The sequence below is a fragment of the Saccoglossus kowalevskii genome, chromosome 17 (genome assembly GCF_978046115.1).
Source record: "Saccoglossus kowalevskii chromosome 17, keSacKowa6.1, whole genome shotgun sequence".
NCBI lineage: Eukaryota > Metazoa > Hemichordata > Enteropneusta > Harrimaniidae > Saccoglossus > Saccoglossus kowalevskii.
The window spans coordinates 21640249-21663889 of record NC_140657.1 but is presented as its reverse complement, the minus strand read 5'-3'; the positions used below and the strand labels follow the sequence as shown (position 1 = coordinate 21663889).

The window sequence follows — 23641 nt, the reverse complement described above, 5'->3', positions numbered from 1 at the left end:
CATTGGATTTCAATGAAACTTTTAAATAGTACCCATCACATTTCAATGAACCTAAGACTATGCACCATATTAGTTTTTGGTAAATATTTATGCTTCTTAATCACCTAATTAACATAATTAATTAATACTGATATCTCAAGTATTGATCATCACATTTGAATAAAACTTGGTACATAAATGCTCTAGGACAATAGACAGCCTGATTAATTTTGGGTTAAAATCTGTTCATATTAATTCTCTAATTAGCATATTAATAATTAATATTTTTTTGGTTCTAATCACATTCCAATGAAACTTGGTACATTGTGCAGACCTTATTAGTTTTACACCTAAATCTGTTCATATTAGTTACCTTATTTGCATAATTAGTTTTCAGCTATTCCATCAATATATCAAGTATAAGTAATTTTGAATTATTTTTAATGTGTCTCCAAAACTCTCAGCACAGGGGAGTTCTTTCTAAGCTTTCTTTGATTGTGTTTGAAATTACATCTAATGACAGCTTTACTTCTACAATCATATTACCATCGACCTAAACTTGTTATAATAACTACTCAACAATATAATTATATAATATCTCAACCTGGCCACAGAAAATAAATATTTATTCAGTGCCCAATAGAGCTATATGCATAGCAGGTGGAGAATTAATATTGTGATCAGAAAAAATATACACTACTGTAAATGCATTAATTACTCTGGGTTTTAACTTGGCTATTTTCACTAATAAGTAAAATTTGATAAATTAACCCTTACATGTATTTGTCAAGTAAATGTAAAGGTACATGAGGCTGGCAGAATAAGGGTTAAATCTACACGAACATAATAATAGATCCCATCATTTTCCCTTGCAAATTCATGGACTTACTAAAACCTAGTGAAATTGCTCAAAAAATCAAAACTGTGAAATTAAATACCATTGGAAGTAAATGGCTTTACAGTACACATATCTGCAAAATGAATGTTGCAACTCAGTTGACAGAGAAATTATACTAAATATTTTGCTTTTACACCTTTTACATAGAGTTTGTAATATAAATCATTGATGATAATAGATTTGATACAACTTGATTGTCACCATGGTTACAGTTTGATATTGTTGTACTTACTTGGTGTTGAAGGTGTAGACACTTTACTCACACCACAATGAGCTTCAAGAAAATTCAAATCATTGTCGTCAAATTTCAGTTGAGGTGAATCAACTGTTTTCTTCTTTGGTTTCGTCTAAAAAAACATGCAGTAACAAAAATGAATCATGTTAGCGAGAAGGTTTCAAGCTAGAAGAATACTGACTTTACAATTTATTGGGTCTTTCGGCCATCAAAATCATATACACACATTTAGCAATTATCGTATATACCATTATTTCAAAGCATTAATTAACAATAATTGATTACAGATATTTTCAAATTGGTATATTATCATCAAGAATCGCCACTGAATTTAATTCTTATTCAGTACTTGAATAGTTCAAAGATGTGTCCCTAAAAATTAAATACTTCTCAATAAAATCACAGGGCTTGAACTCCACAGAAGTATGGACAATAAATGTTTGCGAGTTTCTGTGTCACATGGTAATTTTCTATAAATAAATAAGCCAATACGTGATTTTCCGTTCAACTGTGAGATCTCACGAGTTGTGTAAAAGACTCGCGTCGAACATCTGCTCACACATCGAAAGATTCAATTTTGAATTCAAATTTCTTCATTTCACATCGAAAAGGTAACCTTTAACAGGGGAATATTACATTTGAATACCCTTACTTCATCGAAATTGACTATCATCAAATGTGTACAGCACCTTAATTAAGCATGGATGGAAATATCCCCAAAATACTTTTGCGTTTGTTGAATCCCAAACTATGTTTGTCGCCACTACGACACTATGACCTTTGTTTGTCCTGTTTTTACGTTTGACTTCATGCATAACGCGGCATCTCACAGTGAACAGGAAATAGTTTATTATTTTCAAATCTGTACTACTCACCTTTTCAGGCATGAAATCTTCTACATCTGCCATCTCTAGAGAAACACCGTTACCTTGGTGATCATCAATATCATCACTTTCATCTCCCGTTGTAGATTTTCTCGTTCGTGCGCTAGCCTCTTTTATATTACTAGGCGCATTCTGTATTGCACTTGATGTAGAATTGAATAATAACAGACCAGTTTGTTTAGATGCCATGCCATTCACAATGTTATTCTCAAAATCTGTAACATCATCAGCAACCACTGCCGGTGTGTCATCTTCATCACTGGAAATGTCAACATTAAAGCTTGCAGCAACGGCAGCTGAAGCTTTAGCCAATCTCTCATCTTCAGAATCCAAGTCTTCCACAAATCCAGCCACCATTGGGTTGAATCCTTCCTCCCTAAATATGTATACTGAATCAGTTGACTGCATTGCCAAAGTTGTAAAATGCAAAATATGAATTGTATTTGCTCTATCGAGGGTGTATCTCCAACAGTAGAGTCAACAGTAGAGTAACATACCACAACTGTGGTTTTACTCTAGTGTATCTCGTGTATTCCGAAACCATATTTGTTCTATTAGGCAAAACAGTTTTGTTTTTCTGTATCATGCATGTCAGTTTGTTTTCTCAATTTATAGCAGTGGAGTGTACCCCATATGATAGAATGCGGAAATGTTTTATCAGGCAAAATCAACAACACACTGCTTGTTGATGTCATTTTGTTACAGTTAATTATTCATTAATTCCATGATGGCTAAAACTAAATTGTTTTTCAAAGCAGTTATCTTCTATACAATATGACCACCTAATCTAATTTACCTTTTCTGTGGGTGATGACATTTTTTTAAATAATGATCATTATAGTATATTTTTTGGGTGGCAAAAAGTGACATAATTCTTGCTGGCCAAATTTAAATGAATTTGTGACTGGCAGAAGAGGAAGTCGCACAGTATGGTATGATACCAGATATGTATACACCATGTACTGTGGAATACTTTATTTTCGTTGGAATTAATTTTCGCTGAAAAGGCTTTTTGGGCATTCTTTATGGAATTTATTTTCACTGATTTTTGACGAGTTGAATGTGAAATATAGGAAAAATTTTCAATTATTTTAAATTCCAAGCGAAAATAAAGTATTCTACAGTAACACTTTGAGAAGACTTGTCATAAACGACTTACTCATCACTGTCGACATTGTCTTTGTTCACTATTTGATTAGTCCCAGATGACTTAGTTTTGCCAGTGTCTTCCAGAAAGCTACTGTCTATTTGATCACTAGGAATAAAGTCTTCAACACTTTTCACTTTACCCATTGTAGGAACGGGTAGTTCGAGCACTGCATAGAAAGAATAATAAACTCATTTATAAATAAATGTAAACCATACATTTCCGACACAAGAAATAAGTGTTCAATATGACTAATAATGTATACTGTAAAAGGGTTAATTATTCACTGGGTTTTAATTTTGCTTATTTCGCTGACTGGAAAATGCGCTAAATTAAAACCCAGTGGATATGTAAAATTTAGCCTAGAACACTTTATCTAAATGATAAAACCGTGAATTTAACACAGACTGAATATGCCTGAAATGGTAAATCATGTAAAATTAGTCATTTTACATTATTAATATACAAGTAATTTCCAATGTCTAAAAAACCTTTACCATTGTTAGTTCAAGAAAAATTGTTCCATAGTGCAATTTTATCAACATTGTTTGGTTGAGTTTATTTGTTTGAATCTTTTATGCTTATACATATAGTACAACCTGTCATTTTTGTGTTTGCACTGCTTATACATGTACATATCCTCGGGGCGTAGCTACATGTACATCAAAAGATGTTTGACGTTGCTAAGACGTGCACCACTGTACCATGTATATACCGTACTTCCCCGAGCATAAGCCCAGGAGCCTGAACATGTAAAATCGGAAAAAATAAGGAGTGGGCTTATACTCGAGGACCACCTCAGAAAAAACAAGTCATTGTCAATGACACGTCCCCGTTCCGTTCATATTTGAGTGACATATACATTCAAAGCAGATCATGACCGAAATGCACCTGCATATGTACAACACATTGTGCTAAATCTGAACAAAATCCATCCATGCATGACTGAGATCCGGTTCTGGAATTGTGAAAATACGTGATTTTGATGCATTTTCGGCCTTAAAATGGCCATCATTCCGCTATTGTTAAGCAGATCATGAAACAAATGCACATATCTATTTGTGACATGATGTACCATGTGTGTGTGAAGTTTGAACTTGATCAATCCAGACATGTCTTGGATACGGATCCAGAACTGAATTCTTTAACAAAATGGTCGCCAGTCGGCCATTTCGAACTTGATCCGGAAAAAAAAGACGTGCATCAAGGTCCTATTATGTTTAATGTATGTACCAAATTTGAACAAAATCCATCCATGCATGACTGAGATCCGGTTCTGGAATTGTGAAAATACGTGATTTTGATGCATTTTCGGCCTTAAAATGGCCATCATTCCGCTATTGTTAAGCAGATCATGAAACAAATGCACATATCTATTTGTGACATGATGTACCATGTGTGTGTGAAGTTTGAACTTGATCAATCCAGACATGTCTTGGATACGGATCCAGAACTGAATTCTTTAACAAAATGGCCGCCAGTCGGCCATTTCGAACTTGATCCGAAAAAAAAAGGCGTGCATCAAGGTCCTATTATGTTTAATGTATGTACCAAATTTGAACAAAATCCATCCATGCATAACTGAGATACAGGTCCGGAATGGTGAAAATGTGTGATTTCAATGCATTTTCGGCCTTAAAGCGGCCCCCATTTGGCTATCGTTAATGAGATCATGAAACAAATGCACATACATATTTGTGACATGATGTACCTTGTGTGTGTGAAGTTTGAACTTGATCAATCCAGACATGTCTCGGATACGGATCCAGAACTGAATTCTTTAAAACAAAATGGCCGCCAGTCGGCTATTTCGAACTTGATCCGAAAAAAAAAATGACGTGCATCAAGGTCCTATTATGTTTAATGTATGTACCAAATTTGAATGAAATCCGTCCATGCATAACTGAGATCTGGGTCCGGAATGGTGAAAATGTACGATTTCAATGCATTTTCGGCCTTAAAGCGGCCCCCATTTGGCTATCGTTAATGAGATCATGAAACAAATGCACATACATATTTGTGACATGATGTACCTTGTGTGTGTGAAGTTTGAACTTGATCAATCCAGACATGTCTCAGATACGGATCCAGAACTGAATTCTTTAAAACAAAATGGCCGCCAGTCGGCTATTTCGAACTTGATCCGGAAAAAAAAATGACGTGCATCAAGGTCCTATTATGTTTAATGTATGTACCAAATTTGAACAAAATCCGTCCATGCATAACTGAGATCCGGGTCCGGAATGGTGAAAATGTGCGATTTTGATGCATTTTCGGCCTTAAAATGGCCGCTATTCGGCTATCGTTAATCGGATCATGAAAAAAATGCATGTGCATATGTCCCATATAATGTGTGATGTATGAGTAAAGTTTGAACTTAATCGGTCCATGCATGTTCGAGATACAGGTGATCACGGACGCACGGACGGACGGACGCACGCACACAGGGCAAAACATAAGTCCCCGTTTTCGGACTGCGTCCGAACGGGGACTAATAATTTGTTGGTGCGTTTAAAACTGTAACCATCTTTCGTTAACCAATGAAAATGCTCTGTCATACAGTCGAAGTTTTCCTATTATTGACGAAGTATTTTTTTCAACGCAATGCGGAAGTGTATTACTGCGATGTTAAAATGCGACCCATTAACACTGATTTCGACAAAAAACAGTGACTTTTTTCCCTAAAAGCTGTTGATTTGCAATTTTCGAAAAGTAAACTGAGGGTGAGGGAAGTATTTAAACCTTTCACAGCCGCCAACAAGTCAGCCAAAGAATAGTTTGCTCATTCACACCCCATTCACGATAGTCTCAATGGAAAAGTTTATTCGGAAAAGTAAAACGATGATCAGGTTTCACGACTTAACAATCACATTTTAGCCGTTCGTAAAACTACTACTCAAAAGAAATATGGATTATTTCAGTATTGCAACAATGGGGTTCATCCCGAGTAAATAACAGAATAGAAAACGTGCGAACTATGTACGTTCGCCCGCCGTGCCCGCGAGTTTACTCATAAAAGCTGGAACCAAACTACCGTACCAATCATGATTTTTATGTAATGAAATACACTTTTTACATGCATATTTTAATAAATGTCGTCGACGCCTGGTGAAACACCCTAGGCCTATACTCTGGGATGCCCTCAACTCATTAAATGTCCAAAACAGAGGGGTGGGCTTATACTCGGGAAGGGGCTTATACTCAGGGAAGTACGGTATATGGGCTCTGCGCGAGCCGCTGTGGAACTCCGGTCAAAGGGCTGGTGAAAATAGCTAAATTCAAAAAAACAACACAAACTCAACTTTGAAGTAATCCTTAACAACCAAATTTATATATGTTGCACACGCAGAAATATTCTTGTCACACTGTTCAGGGGAGTCTCAACAACCATCCCAAAGTACTGTTTCCTAAAAGTTTTCGGCCTTTGTTTTCACAGTGATGATTGCCAGGTGGTGAAAATGCCTGAATGTCTGCCCCCGAGAAACCACCATTGGGTTTCAAATTTATTCCCGTTCAATGAGACTTGATCACATATTGTCACTCCCATACTAGAAGATGTAAACAGGCTTAACACAACTTCCATGCTTACAAATACCTTCCAGTTCATTCCATGACAGAAATAGATTTAATTTCCAAATTGTTTATGTAAAGAAATGTGCAATATATTATAGAATTACCATGGTTAGACTCATCTATTTGATCCTCAATGTGCAAAGAAATACAATGCAATTATGATGGGAAAATGAGAAATAATTCATGTGAACACAATGTATGATAAATGGGCAATGTGAACATTGATAATTCACAAATCTGAGTAACATGTTGAAGGAAAGTCATACTGCACATGATATTATAGTGTTATTCTGACTTACAACAAGTCTCAGATGTATTGGTGCCGAAAGTTAGCAAACTTGCTCACTAATTTGAAAACTACTTTGGTTTTGACTAAAGTAGATGACCAATAATCAAGGGGTTTTCTAGAAAAAAAAGTGGGGGAGATAGGGTTCTCCCTACCAGGGTGTGGAGTTTTTGATAATTCTAAGATAAAATGGAGCATTCTATGGCTTCCTTGTGGCCAAAATTACTATCAGACAGTTGAAGACTATGGCAACATGTGATCCCTGGTCAATCAGAATGTTATAGTTGCCAGAGGATCTGCTCCCCAGAGTGAGGTAACCCATTGCCATGGCATGAGGGTGCTGCGTCCCTGTTGCCTTGCCCTTCATTCTGTCATCATCAATTCAACTCTTAAAAAACAATATTTTGTTCAAAATAAAATTATGAGGTTTTGAAGAACTGAAAGAGTATGCAAAATTGTTTGTGTTGGTCGAAACGGCTTTTGTCAAAATCAAAGTTGTCAGTAATTTAAGTTTCCTAACTTGCTGCTTTAATACTTCTGAGACTTGCTTACTTTGAGTTGTGCATTTCACTTACTTGAGTTGTGGTCTAAATTTCCATGTTGCTGTAAATCAGGTGCACTACTACTACCAGCGCTGCTACTACTAAAAAACCTACTGACTCTCTGTTGTAGTGAAGGAGCTGTGTTCTGATCGCTAGGTTGTGGCTTTGTTGGGGTCACAGAACCAGGCGTTGCTGCAGGGCTTGATTTACTAGGTGTCATTGAATTGGGAGTGTCGGGATTAGATCCACCTGCAAAACAACACATTCAATAGCATTAGACACAAAGTATTTTTACATTGTACATTTAGCATGATACATGTAAACTATTATTATACATCTGTCACCGTAACACCACGAGTTACAGCATGCCGTAATTTTGCAGTATTTTACAGGATGTTTTTCATTCTACCATATTAGGAAATGCAAATTCCAAATTTGGAATGATTACATGCGCAAGAATCTTCTACTAATAAAAACAGGCCATGCATGGCACAGTCCCGGCTAGTTATCAAATTTAAGATATATAGTTTTGTTTATAGTAATGTAGCTGGAACATAAACATGTCAGGAATATGATTATGATGATTGTTTAACATTAAAATGATTGACATTTGTATCTGATCGTCAAACGAGTATTGAGAGATATTGCTCTGGAATAGCATTAATTAAAACAAAATCATGAGTACATGTATAATGAATATATAAAATTTGAACATAATCAGTCAAAGCATGTCAGAGAAATGGCTCTAGAGGCCCATTCATTAAAACAAAATGGCCGCTAGTCAGCCATTCTGAATCCGATCTGAAAAATAAAATAACGTGCACCAGGAACCCATAATGTCTAATGTATGTACCAAGTTTGAACAAAATCCATCCATAAATATTTTTTTAGCACAAAAATGGCCACCATTCGGCCATTTTTAATAGCATCGTCAAACCAATATATATGTATATCTATGACATGATGTACAATAAATATTTAAAATTTGAACATAATCAGTCAAAGCAAGTCAGAGATATGGCACTAGAACCACATTCATTAAAACAAAATGGCCGCCAGTCGGCCATTTTGAATCTTATCTGAAAAACAAAACAAGCAGCTTGTCGGCTGAGATAGCTCCGCTGTTGGTAATGCACATTTCAATTAAAGAACTGAAGATATCATTAGAAAATGAACAATATGTAGACTTGCTGTTTTCAACAAGAATTCAAAAATATCACTTTTCACCAAAAATAACAAAAATAATTATCAAAATTAGATAATTGAAGATATCACCACGAAAGTAATAAATCTGAAAGGGGTCCACATGTAGTAAATATATATGTAATATCAAAGCAATCAGACTTGTGGTTTTTAACAAGAAGTCGAAAATATCACTTTTACCAAAAATTACAAAAATATTCCATAAAATTAGATAATTAAAGATATCATCACGCAATGAACACATCTGAGAGAGGTACACATGTAGTACTTATATATGTAATATCAAAGCAATTGGACTTGCTGTTTTCAACAAGTCGAAAATATCACTTTTTACCAAAAATTACAAAAATATTCCATAAAATTAGATAATTAAAGATATCATCACGCAATGAACACATCTGAGAGAGGTACACATGTAGTACGTATATATGTAATATCAAAGCAAACTTGCTGACTTGCTGTTTTCAACAAGAAGTCGAAAATATCACTTTTTACCAAAAATGACAAAAATATTCACTAAAATTAGAGAATTAAAAATATCATTACAAAATGAACAAATCTGAGTGAGGTCCACATGTAGTACCTATATATGTAATATCAAAGCAATTGGACATGTGGTTTTTAACAAGAAATCGAAAATATCACTTTTTACCAAAAATGACAAAAATATTCACCAAAATTGAAGTATAGAGAATTGAAGATATCATTACAAAATGAACAAATCTGAGAGAGGTCTACCCAAGGTACATATACACCAAGTATCAAGTATCAAAGCATTCAGGATTATAGTTTTCAAGAAGAAGTCAAAAAAGTAAAACATTGACACGGAAGACGACTGAGGACAATCATTCATATGATAAGTTCCGCTCAACAAAGTCGACAGCGGAGCTAATGATGTGCATCAAGGTCCTATAATGGCCAACCTATATACCAAGTTTGAACAAAATCCATCTGTAAACAGCTGAGAAATGTATGATTTTGATGATTTTTTAGCACAAAAATGGTCACCATTTGGCCATCTTGAATCAGATCGTGAAAAAAATTGATGTGCATATGTATAATATCATGTATGATGTATGTGTGAAGTTTGATTCTGATTGGTCCAGGCATTTCTAAGATACGGGTCCGTCCGCACACACACATGGAAACATGAACGCACAGAGGCCAGTCCCAGTTTTCGGACTGTGTCCGAACGAGGACTAAAAACAAACATGGTAGCCCCCCCAGGGTTTGACCGAACCCCATACACCGAAGTTCGCTCAATCTGTTCTAAACTTTTGGTATTTTGGCATATCCATGATGTATCTTTGGGAGGAAAAGATGTATAATAATAAGGGTAATACGAGGATACCAACAAGTATGCACTCAGACAGTACGCATTCGCATTGACCGATGCTGCTCGTTGGTCGATACTCCTGCTGTACTGTCTTTGTGAATACTTGTTGGTATCCTTGTACTAGTACTCTTTCTTCCTTCAAAACAGTCCCAATTTAATATTTTTTTTGAGATGCCTGCAAAACTGTCATGTTTGTGTGAAAAATGTAGTTATTTTTATAAACATTATTTAACCTTTTCACAACCAGACTTTCTCGCCCAAATTGTTCTGCACTTTTTCTTATATTCATTTCTGAAAATGAACCCTTATTTTGGAGCTAACAGATCAAATTCGAGTCAATTTTCAATTTTTATCCCAAAGTGCAGACTATAAACAGGACTATTTTTTTGAATTTGTGGAGAAAATAGGGAACTGGTGGTGAAGAAAGAAATATGTTGTTTAGAAAGATCCCATTGTTGTTAAATAAAAATTACCTACTAAAACCAAATTTAGTTGTAAACTTTATGGGGCAGGTGTTTTAAAATATTTCCAAGCAACAAATTATGGCAGAGGTTCCTGGAATATCTTAAAATAAAATACAGCAGCATATATGGCATTTCTGGCAGTTGGCATAACTGTTCATACATGTACCTGTTGATTTTGATTGATCATTAAGTTCTGCAGCTAACTTGGCAGCTGCCTCAGCCTCTTGCTTAGCTTGTTGATTCTTCTTTTTGAGTTCTAGCGCATCTAAATACCTGTAATAATTTCACAATTGGAATTGTCAGTTGTCATTAAGTGGACTGGTTCTATGAATTAATCTAACCCAAGCAGCATACAATCAAATTAATATGGGTGGATTGGGGAGGTTCGTATTTCAACAACAATTTCGCAATGCAATTGGCTTATACACAAACAGAAAAGAACACTAAGACATTATGATGATCGGATATTTCATGAAAATCAGAACTTTCACAGAAATTGCTGTGTGAATTAGGTCAAACAAAATGCATCATCAGTAACTTCCATGTAAAGTGCTATTTCGCTATTATCCCCATCCCACAAAGGCAGCCGTTTAAAATAACAAGTATTGAAAATGATTGCTATACTGAGCATAGCCAATGGGTTTTAAATTCCAGGATTTGTCAGTTAATGAGTTCTATTGTAATTTAACATTTTTTCAATGCGTTAATGCACAGACCTACATTTGTATATTATCTTCCCAGACTTTTAAATAGAAATAATGATCATCTCCTTTTACCAATGCTAATAAACCAATCATCAATTTGTCTGATGTAGACCACCAGTTTCATAGGATTATGACTGTAATTATGACTTAGTGACATATTACAGAAGCCACATGTGGAGCAGAGTGTGCTTATTCATTTCAGAACTTCTTGGATTTATACCTCAGAGTCCATGTACATGTTTCAATCATTCGATTTGACCATGTTTTATAATGTATTGTTATGTTCAGTTATGTTACTTAGTATAATACTTTCACAATCTTCACTCCATCAACAAATTTGAAAAGCTAATCATTTAACATCATTTTTTTTTTAAATTTTGACTGACAACAAAATTGTGCTCAATTCTCCAAAATTTCATTCATCTCAGGTTTTTCTTTTTGAATACTTCAACTATTCATTCAGTGGATGAATCAAAAACACCCCAAAATAAATTACTTTTTTCAAGGTTCATTGCTTATTATTCAGTCATACTGTAGCTGGATGGTTTGCTTTGAAATATATGTAAACTTAATTTTGTTTTATCTTGAACAAAATTTTCGGAACATTTGATCGATCAAAGTTTTTCTGCATTTTTTGAGCAGTTCACCTACGCAGTTCTTAACCAATCAGATTACAGTGTTGTATTATTGACCGATTTCAAGATCTTCTAAATATTATTACAAACATGGCATTGATTTAACTGCTTGACATTTTTAGGCAGTTAACACTTTTTAAAAGGTGAACCAAGTAAGTAAAGAGTTTAGGGACGACGTCAAAAGATCGATGTCGGATAAAAAACTTATTTCCTTTAGTTTGGGGGTAGGGGGTTTTGACCTCAAAAAGTTTCCATCCTACAAAAACGATTTTATTTTTTAATGAAGTCAAAAAAATCTTGGAGTATTTGTAGTTTGTTTTTTTCTATCCAATCATGGACAGAAATAACGGAAAAGGAAAAAAAAACATCCAAGACGAGAAAATGATTTGGTTCGAGTGTAAATCTGTGCGTCAAATGCATTTGTAAAAACTTTTTACACCCACCCGACAACCAACTGCTATGCAATACTACTGTCTAATTATCAATTTGTATGTATTTTCTACGGTGCTAACTCAGTCATACATAATATGTTGGTTTTTTTCACATCTCACATGTGATTGTGTTTTGACGGTATGTTGCATTCTGAAAAGAAATGCACCAAAAGATCGCCTTGGCAGGGTTTTGAAGCCAGTACTGCCCTGAAATAATACTCTTCCTTCAAAAGACTGCCCAGGAGGACATTGACAAATAGAGTACATGTTACTTACATATCATAATTTTGTTCTTCTGATTCTCCGTGGATATGCAGTTCTTCTAAGGTTGAGTCTATATCTTTTTGATTGGTTTCTAATTGCCTCATTAATGTCTCTCTCTGAAATACAGATGTTTAACATGTTACTATTAAATTCTACATTATTACATGTTCCACAACAGTGCTTTAAGTGAAGAAATCTTGCCAGATTTGTTGCCTGTGAAAGTAAATTTTTTCATATTCTTTGAACCATGTAAATTGATACTATTAGGAGCACACACGTATGCACTTACATAAATGACACTGAGTTGTGTCTCTGCTCAAAATATGTCTTATTTTAATGATCTAGTGCACAAATAAATGCAATTCGTGTAATTGATTTAAACAATGATTTCGTGATTTGCCTATAGCATTAAGCCCTATTCGTAGTGTTCATTTTCAATTGCAAATTGATGAAAATGCATACTATTAAAATGTTCATTATTCAAAAATGAGATCCAGCACCCCAAGCTTCATTCAGACTTCCAGACAGTACAGGGAGTAATAATGTAGCAAAAAATTCTTGATAAGTATGATGGCAGCATCTATCATTCATAATATGGAATAAGGTCAAAGGTGATGAGGACAAAGGTTGTACAATAAGGTTTACTCACCTGTAATATCAGAAATGGAATATTAAAAAATTTATGAAGATATTTTAAACCAAACCCATTTTTCATGGATGACTCTGCATATTGAATCATAGCAGATCCTATCGGCCTGAAATGAGATGAAAAGTTTGTGTTTAGTGAATTTTAGCTAATGACAAGTAAACTGAGGAGTATGCAAAGATATTAAGTGAACTAAGGAGTATGCTTATATAATGACAAATTGCCCACACAAAAAATAGACTATACCAGAAGTACAATATTGGGGTTTGCATCACGAATAGTACTGTATGGTGACATCATGCCAAGATCCCATTCAAATCTCATCTCGTAGATAGCGAGGCTGATGCTACAACCTTTTGACATGACATAGGCGGTTTGTAATAAACAATAAAACATGTATTACCACATTCATAGTGAAAAAATGTAATACATCGAAATAGTATGTAAATATTGTAATCCGACATATCGTGAGCAGCTATTTTGATCCACCTGGACATCCCAGTATCCTAGTTACCTCGGGCATGTGCATGAGTTGGAATGCTTAAGCGAGAGCGAGATTGAAACGGGATCTTGGTATCATGTCACCGTAGTTGCAAACCCCAAGTAATGTACCTCTGACGATACCTATAATTTCATATTACTCCCACAATAAATTGATTGATATTCACCTTTCATAATTTTCTACATAATTTCGGACATCCTCACTCAATATTACTCTGTGTTCTCCCATGTCTCTGTGATTAGACAGCACTAACACAGGAATATGATTAGGAACTTTCGGAAGCTCTCTTTCAATATAATCATACGTCCTACAAAATGCAATGAGAAATTAACATTAATTCAAAAGTGTCACAGCTGTCAGAACTGCATATGTGCGTATTTTACAGTTTTGTTGGTCTTTACCTTCATTGCGAATGCTATATGCTATAACAGTTCAAAACATAAACACTGCTCAAAGCTGAAGCTCATGATTGTAACATACTTTATTGAAACAAAAAAAAAATTATCAAGTATGACACATAATTTGTTACAAACCAAAATGTCTTATTTTAGAAACACCACAGTAATTTACGCACATGTGCTACTAATAGAGCAAATACGGTAAAACCAACAAAAAAGTATTGCTAACCTTAATTATCTAATTTTGTGAATTTGATAATCTGAAATACTTTTCATGGTTATATTATGATCAAAAAAATTCTCTGTAAAACATGTGCAGACAAGTACCAGAGCAGTAATTTGTGGCAGAAATCATTTAGAAAATGGATACCTAACTTGAGTGTAAACAAAGTCACTGCATCAGTACATGTATAAGCACAATTACAGCTTTATCAGGTTTTATATGGATTGGATGAAAAATACATTCTGGCCACAATGTTAAAAGGCAGTGGTCATTGTGTGTGTTCAAATTTCATGTAATCAAACCATGCGTTGTGTACATTTGTACATCGCTATGAGTTCAATATCAAACAACACAGTGCGACGACGATCGACTTTAACAGTGATGAAAATGACAACACAACAGACATTTACTTCGACATCTTGTGACCTTCATGACCATTTCAAGCAGGGTAAAATGGCTGTACATACCACTGTTTGGTCATATCCATCATCATTACCACTCCATGTGTTCCTTTATAGACATCCAAGAATGCAGCATCTAGACATGGTTCAGATGACTGACTTTCATCTGGTGAATTTTCTATTTTCAGTCCATCCTGTTTTTTTCTACTTTTGCCTTTATCAACAACATCCCAAACTTCCACTTTTACCACATCGTCTGTATCTAGGAATGAATTAATATACATTATACAGTGTAGTTAGCAGGTGTAAATGTCTGTAGAAGAAAATTATTTATCCAGTCATTTCCAAAAATAGGTGTTGCTGAGCGTACAATGGATGACCAGCAGTTTCAGATAACAATACATGGTATGCAGTGGTTTCAGAGAATAAGAGATGTCCAGTGGTTTAAAAGAAGAATACAAATGTTGGTGTGTAGTAATTTCAGATGATAGACTTTGTGCAATTTCTTTTAGAGAAGAATGTAGGCCAGAGAATACATGTAAGTGTGCAGCACATAGTTTCAGGGACAATAGACAAGGTGTCCATTGATTTCAAAATACAATGAATGATAAGTGATTTCAGCAAATAATAGATGTCAGTGTTCTCCCCAGACCCTAAGCCAAGCATCGCGGCTAATTTACATAACAATACATCTTATTTGCATAATTTTGTTTGCATAATAATTAGTTTCCCCAACAAACATTATAACTGAAATAAAGAAGAGATACATATCTCATAAATTTTTCATCATTTACATTCATTGTGTTTTATGTGTGCATCAAGTCAAATACAGTTTGAAATAGAACAGGAAAGAAATGGAAATACTTATAGCCAGTCAGTAAATATATTGTTTATCCGTGGAGGTAACTGGTTCATCATTATTTTGTGTACAAGTACAGTCAGTTTTAGTGCCAATGTTACTGTCAGTTCATACGGGGGGGGGGGGGGGGGGGGGGGGGGGAGAATTTGTTTGTTAAATTTGTAAAATCTGTATGAAGAAATTAATAAATCAATAATGACATTTTTTTTCTACAACGGCATTTCAACTAAAGTCAGTGATTTTTCATTGATCTATCTATTATTTATGTAACGCTACGATCACCGTAACATTGTCAGCTGACGGCATTGCGTTGAACGGGTATTCACCGCTGCTGTTGCGATCATCGGTCCCTGACTTTTTTGTTTAAAAATACACAAACTTAGAATGTTTGCTTAATTAAAACGATTCATTGATGATTAACTTAGAAATTACATCAAAATCGCCAACGAAATGTTGTTTTTAAACATCGCGGGAAAAACATGCACTCTGCGCCGCCATCTTTGTTACCTCAATCAAAATCTCCGTTGTAACCCAGCATGCATCGGTTGTGATGTCACTACATGCGTTACGTCGCCTTAAGGTAGCGTTCCTCGGTAATGACGCACTATGAATGAGGTATTTCTAGAGGTCAGGGTTCGTTTTTTCCTCGTCCGTCTCGTCTGCAGTTGAATAATTTTTACTTCGATTTATTTACAGTTTTTTTTTTCGATGCGACTTAATTTAACTTGTTTTTTTATTTCTTGGTAATTAGTGTCACTGGCGATGTAGTAGTAAAAACGCAATTAATCGCAGTGCAGCAACTCGGGATAGACCATCCCGACGCAATGGGCAAATTATTACTACCCTAGTATTTTGGGTTTGCCAGCTCCGCACCCTTGATAGACTTGGTAACTTCTTGTAGACTTCCGTTTTTATCACTGTTTTTGTAAGGCTAACTATGTACAAAGGCGGGATTACCTTTCGATCAATACTTGTTATTGTTTTAAAGATGTGCTAGACGAGGCTGACACTTGTAAACAATACAACGTGAATAAGCATCGCGGGCAGGATTTCAAGGATCGCGGGCGAAACAAAAGCGACGCGGCTGTTTGTCTAAGCGACGCGGGCCCGCAGTGCTTGAAAGGCCTGGGGAGAACACTGGATGTCCAGTAGTTTCAGAGAATAATAGATGTCCAGTGGTTTCAGAGAATAATAGATGTCCAGTAGTTTTAGAGAATAATAGATGTCCAGTGGTTTCAGAGAAGAATAGATGTCCAGTGGTTTCAGAGAATAATAGATGTCCAGTGGTTTCAGAGAAGAATAGATGTCCAGTAGTTTCAGAGAATAATAGATGTCCAGTGGTTTCAGAGAAGAATAGATGTCCAGTAGTTTCAGAGAATAATAGATGTCCAGTGGTTTCAGAGAATAATAGATGTCCAGTGGTTTCAGAGAATAATAGATGTCCAGTGGTTTCAGAGAATAATAGATGTCCAGTGGTTTCAGAGAATAATAGATGTCCAGTGGTTTCAGAGAATAATACATGTACATGTAGTAACAGAGTTTATAAGTGTCATATCATTTCAAAAAACAATAGATGCCCAGTAATCATGATTGAACAATGTTTTTTTTTGTTTTTTTAAAGAGAATACACATCAGCTTCATAATGGCCATAATCTAATATTGGGAGAAAATGATTTTGAGTTGTGTCCAGACACTTTTGAATCATGTTATGTGTATTTGAGAATACATTCAGTGAAATAAAACAGCATTTTCTACATGCTAAACATGCTCTTGGTGATATAAAATTGAATTTTCTATTCTTAAGATCTGAACATGTGCCTCTTCAGATAGGAAATATCCTTCAATAAACCTCTTATAATAGACATTATACTCAAAAGGCAGCTAAGATCTCGTTGAGAGTGAAAGAACCATGCTACTTGTTTTCACCCCCAAATAATGTTCCATTATCTACCGTTATCAAGTCCAATGTTCCTAATCACATCGATTCCATGGCAAGAGGAATTGGAGACACAGTGACATTAGAAAATGGGATACTATTCAGAGACAAAAACCAGTCTTGTGACTATTCAAATAAACCCTTTGAATGCCATTGTTTTTTTAGTAAATTTTGCGTGCCATTTTGCCAATTTTTAGCTTTGATTTCTTTTTTTAAATTTTGCGTGCCTAATTTTGTGAAAGGTAACACAAGTTGTCTTAGCATTCAAAGAGTTAATAATTAACTTCAAAGTTGGTAACCCCAAAATATCCAAAAATTAAATTTAACCAATTTTTGTTATATAAAATAAAACATCAAAGTGTTCACATGATTCATCATCAGTAGTTCAAAATAAATATAAAGATAAAACACCAAATTCTACCCACATGCAATCACCATTCAAATAATATTGTTTCCATTCACTTTTAAATATAGCAGTGTTCTCTCCAGGTAAATGTAAAGATATATATAACAGAAAGCCAAGAGAGATTTACATGTACCAGTATATGATTGCACAATAACTGAACAAAATTAACTCATTAATTAACTCATTAATTAACTCATTAATTAACTTTTCAGCTAGATCAGCTGGAAAGAATACTGTATTAATTTCATAAAAAAATTTGAATTTGAAAATCACTTAATACACTGATCTTCAAAAATTGATTGTTTTGAACGCTTTCAAAATTAATCTAAACAATTTTTGTTAATAGATTGGGCCATTTATAAGTGTTGGTAGTCAATTTAATTGTATAAATTTGATTGACAGTAGTGTTTTTCTAAATTCATAGAGAGTACACTTAAACCTACGTAAACCAAACCCTGTATAAATTGTGACATGTACATGTACCAAATGGAAAAGGTATTCGCAAAATATGCATGTCGGAGGCTTCATGCAAACAGCCAAAAATTATCAAGTATTTCCATAGATTTTCAGGTGATTGACACTTCTGCATCTAAGCTTGTTTTTAGCTCACAGAAATAATGCAGAATATATCCTGAAGATCTGAAAATGAGTTTAATGAAATGAAATGAAAATTTGACGTGAATCATTCCCCACAATAAGATTCATCTGTGAAATGAAATTGGTTCGTGTTGGCACTTCATCTGAGTGAGCTTCTCAAAGCAGCATTCAAAACAGCAATGCATGACAGAATTTTATGTTGTCTAAACAAAAAATAACAAGATCACTGAACAAAATAATCATGATCCAAATGCCATGCTGAATTTAGTTAATATTGGCCAAGTTATTAGCACGTTAAACATTTTGGCAACATTTTATTTACAGCCTTCGGCTTGTTAAGTAATTTGAGTACTAGTAATATCGAAAAATGCAAAAGTTACATATGGTATTTGCGAGATATCTGCATCACTAGTGTCTTGTCAAAAGCTGAAAATTATCAAGCATTTCCATTTTCATTTGTTTTCAGCATCTTACATGTATTTATTTATGTATCCAACTATTTATCTATTTCTGGAATCCTGCTCAGCTAAGAATAGTGACATTTAATCTCCTGAGGAACCAATTAAACCCAACATTTTCTGTTCTACGATTGAGTCAACTGACTATTTGACTCGTGCTGTCATTGTGATTGAACTCACAGCTCACTTCATATATATCAATCATTATGTACTTCCTAGCTTAGTTGTGTTTAGCGCACACCTATAGCAAAATTATCATGGGATTTAATATAATGAAGACAATAATTTAACTGATAAATGGCATAATCAGACAGATCATGATCGATATTACTTATGAATGATGTAACTTTCAGATATACGATTTTTGGCCAAGATACTCAAAATTGAAAAAAAAATCATTCAACTACAATTCGCCAACATCGCAACTCTTAAGTTTCAAGAGAATGTAAAACTTTTAATATTACCAATGACATGAAAGCTACATACATGTATGAATTTAAGCGCGCAAAATGAGAGAGAGAGAACACCGCCATATGATACCAGCTGAATTGTATCCCCATGCAAAACCAAACCAAAACCCAAAAATATATAGAAGTGAATAGAGTAGAAACTTTACCGAAATGTTGTAATTCCTTGGTTTTCACATTATGTTGCTTTTTTAGCTCTGTGAGCATTTTTGGTCAATAAATAAATGAAAAAAAAAATGTAATACACTGTGATAAACTGATAAAAATGTTGGTTAGAGGTAAACTAAGATACACTAATTGTGAAAGCAAGTTAGCAAACTAGATCTGAAAATACAGTATAAAATCCTAAAGGTTGGCTCTATCAAGACTTGATGTAAAATGGAAACCTTTTTTCTCCAAGCACCATACTATTTCTGCCGAAATTTTGATGAAACATCAAGTGAAGGGTCTTGATGGAATTCTTCTTGAAATTTTAATTTATTTCTCGAACCCAGTTATTTTTCAAAATAATTCAATACCACAAAAGAGTTGTCCCATTCGACAGAAACGTGGACATTGACTTTTTTTGAAAAATGTAAAATTTTAAACAATGGTGGTGTGTAGTACATGCATATTTGCTAACTTGCTGATCAAAATAGAAAGACCTATAATTTCAAACTGCATCTATTTTTCTGTGTTCTTCTCACATTTCAAATTTAGTTTAAATAAAGATCAGAGGCTTAGGTACATGTACATTTTGTACACATACACAATGTATGTTCCGAGTAAAAACAATTGATTGCGGTTATAAAAAGCATGAGTAGATTTTTTTTGGTCAATCTTGTCATATTTTTTTAATCCATGAAATACTGAACCAAAATGACCATGTGGTACCAAATGTTTACCTCATTTAGTACTCCAAAGGTAAATTTAGCTTTCAATAAAAAATATGCAAAAAAATTGGTGACAAATACAGCATGAATGGTGTCAATGTTAATTCGCATAATATAAATGTACGCTGAAGTTGAATTCACCTTAGCTAATACCACCAAAACATCTGTCACAAATGTATTTTGATTGAATGTCTAAAAATAAATAAAATATATGTGACCTCGGCCATACGAAACAAATTATCACTGCAAAACATAAGTATTGTTTCACTTGTTTGCATTCAGCCACATCCCAAACATTTTTTTATTTTGGTTTTACAAAACAGATAAAAATACATTTATTCATGTACCACTATATGGAGTCGTTAAGTGGTAAGCTATTAGTACAACACACAACACAGATCTAGAAATAATCCTAGAAACTACATTGGTTGAAATAATAATGTTCTACAGCTGGTTAAAAATAGGAGCTAACAGAATGACATAAAGAGTTGATGTCATTCTCAAAGATAACTTTTAGATGAGCATGTGTAATGTTCTATTATTTTTGTTTTTATTCATGTTCTATTTTCTATGATCACTCACTATTCACTCACTCACTGAGGAAAGGCCCTGAATTTTCCTTCATATCAGTTCATTTGGAAACAAAGAAGACATGCTGGCACTGTGGAATAATTTTGCAGCCTTTACTGTAATAAACGTGAAATAGATTGTGTGATTTCATAATGTTATCAATGATGACGTCACTGTCACTCAGTCTTAAAAGAAATCCCAAATAAAATATTCACTGCTACATTGCACGAAATATCATAGTTTGCCAAGACTCACAAAATTTTGCTCTTGTAAAATCTTACTAAAATTAGAGCTGACATACAAATTGTAATCACAGACCAAATATGGACAATGTGCACAGAACGTTAACAAATATTGGGTAACGTCAGTGTAGATTTTCAGGGATTTGTTACGGATATCAAAGTAGTTCATTGCCTGAATGAAGCCATTTTTTAAACATTACTTTTTTAAGACAGTGTCGCATTCAGCTAAAATATTCTATCATAATGAATTATGGGTTATGCAATAACAAAAAAATTCAATTCTACCCTGAAAAATACAAAAATTATTCTGCCAATTTATCTTACATTCTTCAACAGACACAATTAGAGTCAATTTTTAGTTTTTATTCAACTAATTTTGTCTCAATCTTCTGAAGGAAAGTGCAAACTATAAGCAAGACTATTTTGTGAATTTGTGATGAAAAGAGGGAACTGGTGGTAAATTCTTACTCTTATAACTCCATTGGATACTAGCAACTTGTATTTCTTGAGTGGGAATGTATTCTTCCATAAACTTCTGTCCTTGTAACCTTTGAAACAATGTAGTCTTACCAGTATTTCTGTCACCTTTAATTATTATTTTCACTGGAGAAAAGAAGATAAAAATCAAAACATAACCATCATACATCTCATGGGAAATAAGTTCTAATCACCCAAACAAAAAGGTGTGTGTATGTACATGTAAAGGGGGGTATCAATAAATACTAATACTCATTAATACTTTATGGGGGGGGGGCGTCATCCCACCCCATAAAGTTTGTCCAATATACATTATTGACACATAAGTTTGCTGTCATTTAAAGTTGCACTATGAAGAGGCATCTCAGAATTTAACTGATGAGTTGTACTGGGAATACATGTATAAAACCTAAAAGTTAACAAAGTAATTAGAAGGTGGAGAATTTAACTTAAATGTCTCCATGTACCAAACTTTATTTAAAAGTTATAATGGTAAGCAAGGTTATTTGGTAGTGGATACAAGACTTCTGGGGAAAATTAGCATATTTGAAGGAAGAAAATAACAGTCTACATGATGTAAAAAAACATAAAAAAATACGATATTTTTAGTTGTGATCCTTTACCTTTACGTTGATTTACAAAACAGATGACAGGTCTGGTGAGTGGCAATGATCGACACTCCTCTCGGGAAGTTTTTTCACAAAATGCTCAGTTTATTAACATTTTTGGCAATAATAATTCAAATTAGTATTTGTACCGAGTTTACCTGTTTTGTTCAGTTGATCACATACTCCGATTACTACATGCATAAACAGGGCTCACAGTCTCGTGATCTCAATTCAGTTAGATATTTAATCTAGTTTTTATTCAGATATTAGACATAAGACATAAGAGCTTGCTTCAGCCAATCAGATGTCCAGATTCAGACTACAAGTACATGTAACCAAGTTATAATGAAATATTATGAGTGGTTATTGAGATACAGTATCAAATGAATGAATATTTTTAAGCAAATCAGGTGATCAATTCATATATTGATTTCAACTTTAAAGTAATCATATCTGTGGATCATCAAAAAATGAAGGAATGCGTTTGTTGAGTATATACATATACACATGTACACAACAATCTGAAACATTTTAAATACAATTAATAGTCTGTTGACTAATAAACTACACAAAAACAATGTAAGTTATGAACATACTGAGACAACAGCAAAAACATTGTTGCAGAAAAGACCTTGACAGAGATTGTACAGTTGTTGCCAAGTATATAAGGGGTCGACCATTTCAAATTGTGATGGATGACTGAAAGATTAATTGGGGGGGGGGGTTGTATGCGAGGCAGTGAAAAAAAAATGCCTTCAACTAATTGTAGGGAAAAAATGGTACATGATAAATGTACAGATATTATAAACACTACAAAACATAAATTGCTCTTGTTACACTATTCAAGCCCCCCCCCCCTCCCCCATAATTTTAATGGTTGACCCCCAAGTAAAAATAATAATATGGCAATCGGCCACTGGTACATTTGTACTTACTGTTGTACTGGACTCCTTTAGCAAATCGTCTCTGTAAATTCTGCCCCATTGCTTGCATTCCAGATGGTACAGTTCCTTTATTATGGGCATCGCTCCCGACCAATTTCTTCAGCGCCGAAAACATGACTGGTGTAAATTTATCGATCTCTGTCAAAATGACGACGAAACGATTTCACCGAAAACATCCAAGCCAGAGAAATGAAACGTCACCCACATTCACTGGTCCCTATAAAATCATGGCATAAGCGTTGTTTCACAAATTTGCAAACTGGGAGAGTTATTTTCGAACGAGTCGGGGCACGCGGGGCACTTATTCACCAAGCTTACCAACTGGAAAGCCAATTTTACGTCAAGAAATTAGAGATTCGAGCGAAATCATATTCACATACGAGTTGTCCAAGGTGCCGTGCAACACCTAATCCAAAATGTTGTATCACAGCGCACTGACAACATGTAGTGCAAT

At 34.4% G+C, this 23641-nt stretch overlaps 1 protein-coding gene across 2 annotated transcripts in view; it reads right to left on the bottom strand.

Moving 5' to 3' along the window:
• Window positions 1-23599, bottom strand: part of LOC100369393 (rab-like protein 6) — a 29629-nt gene extending 6030 nt beyond the window's left edge. The window contains exons 1-12 of one of the 2 annotated variants that reach the window (XM_085492413.1): window positions 23179-23599; window positions 21627-21761; window positions 19624-19671; window positions 14818-15013; window positions 13896-14036; window positions 13231-13336; window positions 12594-12697; window positions 10714-10820; window positions 7578-7793; window positions 3156-3312; window positions 1988-2372; window positions 1110-1224 (exon numbers count right to left, since the gene is read on the bottom strand). In XM_085492413.1, coding sequence (XP_085348539.1) covers window positions 1110-1224; window positions 1988-2372; window positions 3156-3312; window positions 7578-7793; window positions 10714-10820; window positions 12594-12697; window positions 13231-13336; window positions 13896-14036; window positions 14818-15013; window positions 19624-19671; window positions 21627-21761; window positions 23179-23302 — 1834 coding nt within the window. In that variant the 5' untranslated portion in view covers window positions 23303-23599. The remainder of the gene's footprint in view (window positions 1-1109; window positions 1225-1987; window positions 2373-3155; window positions 3313-7577; window positions 7794-10713; window positions 10821-12593; window positions 12698-13230; window positions 13337-13895; window positions 14037-14817; window positions 15014-19623; window positions 19672-21626; window positions 21762-23178) is intronic. The other variant, XM_002740259.4, reaches the window with a different exon arrangement.
• Between the last annotated feature and the right edge of the window lie 42 nt (window positions 23600-23641).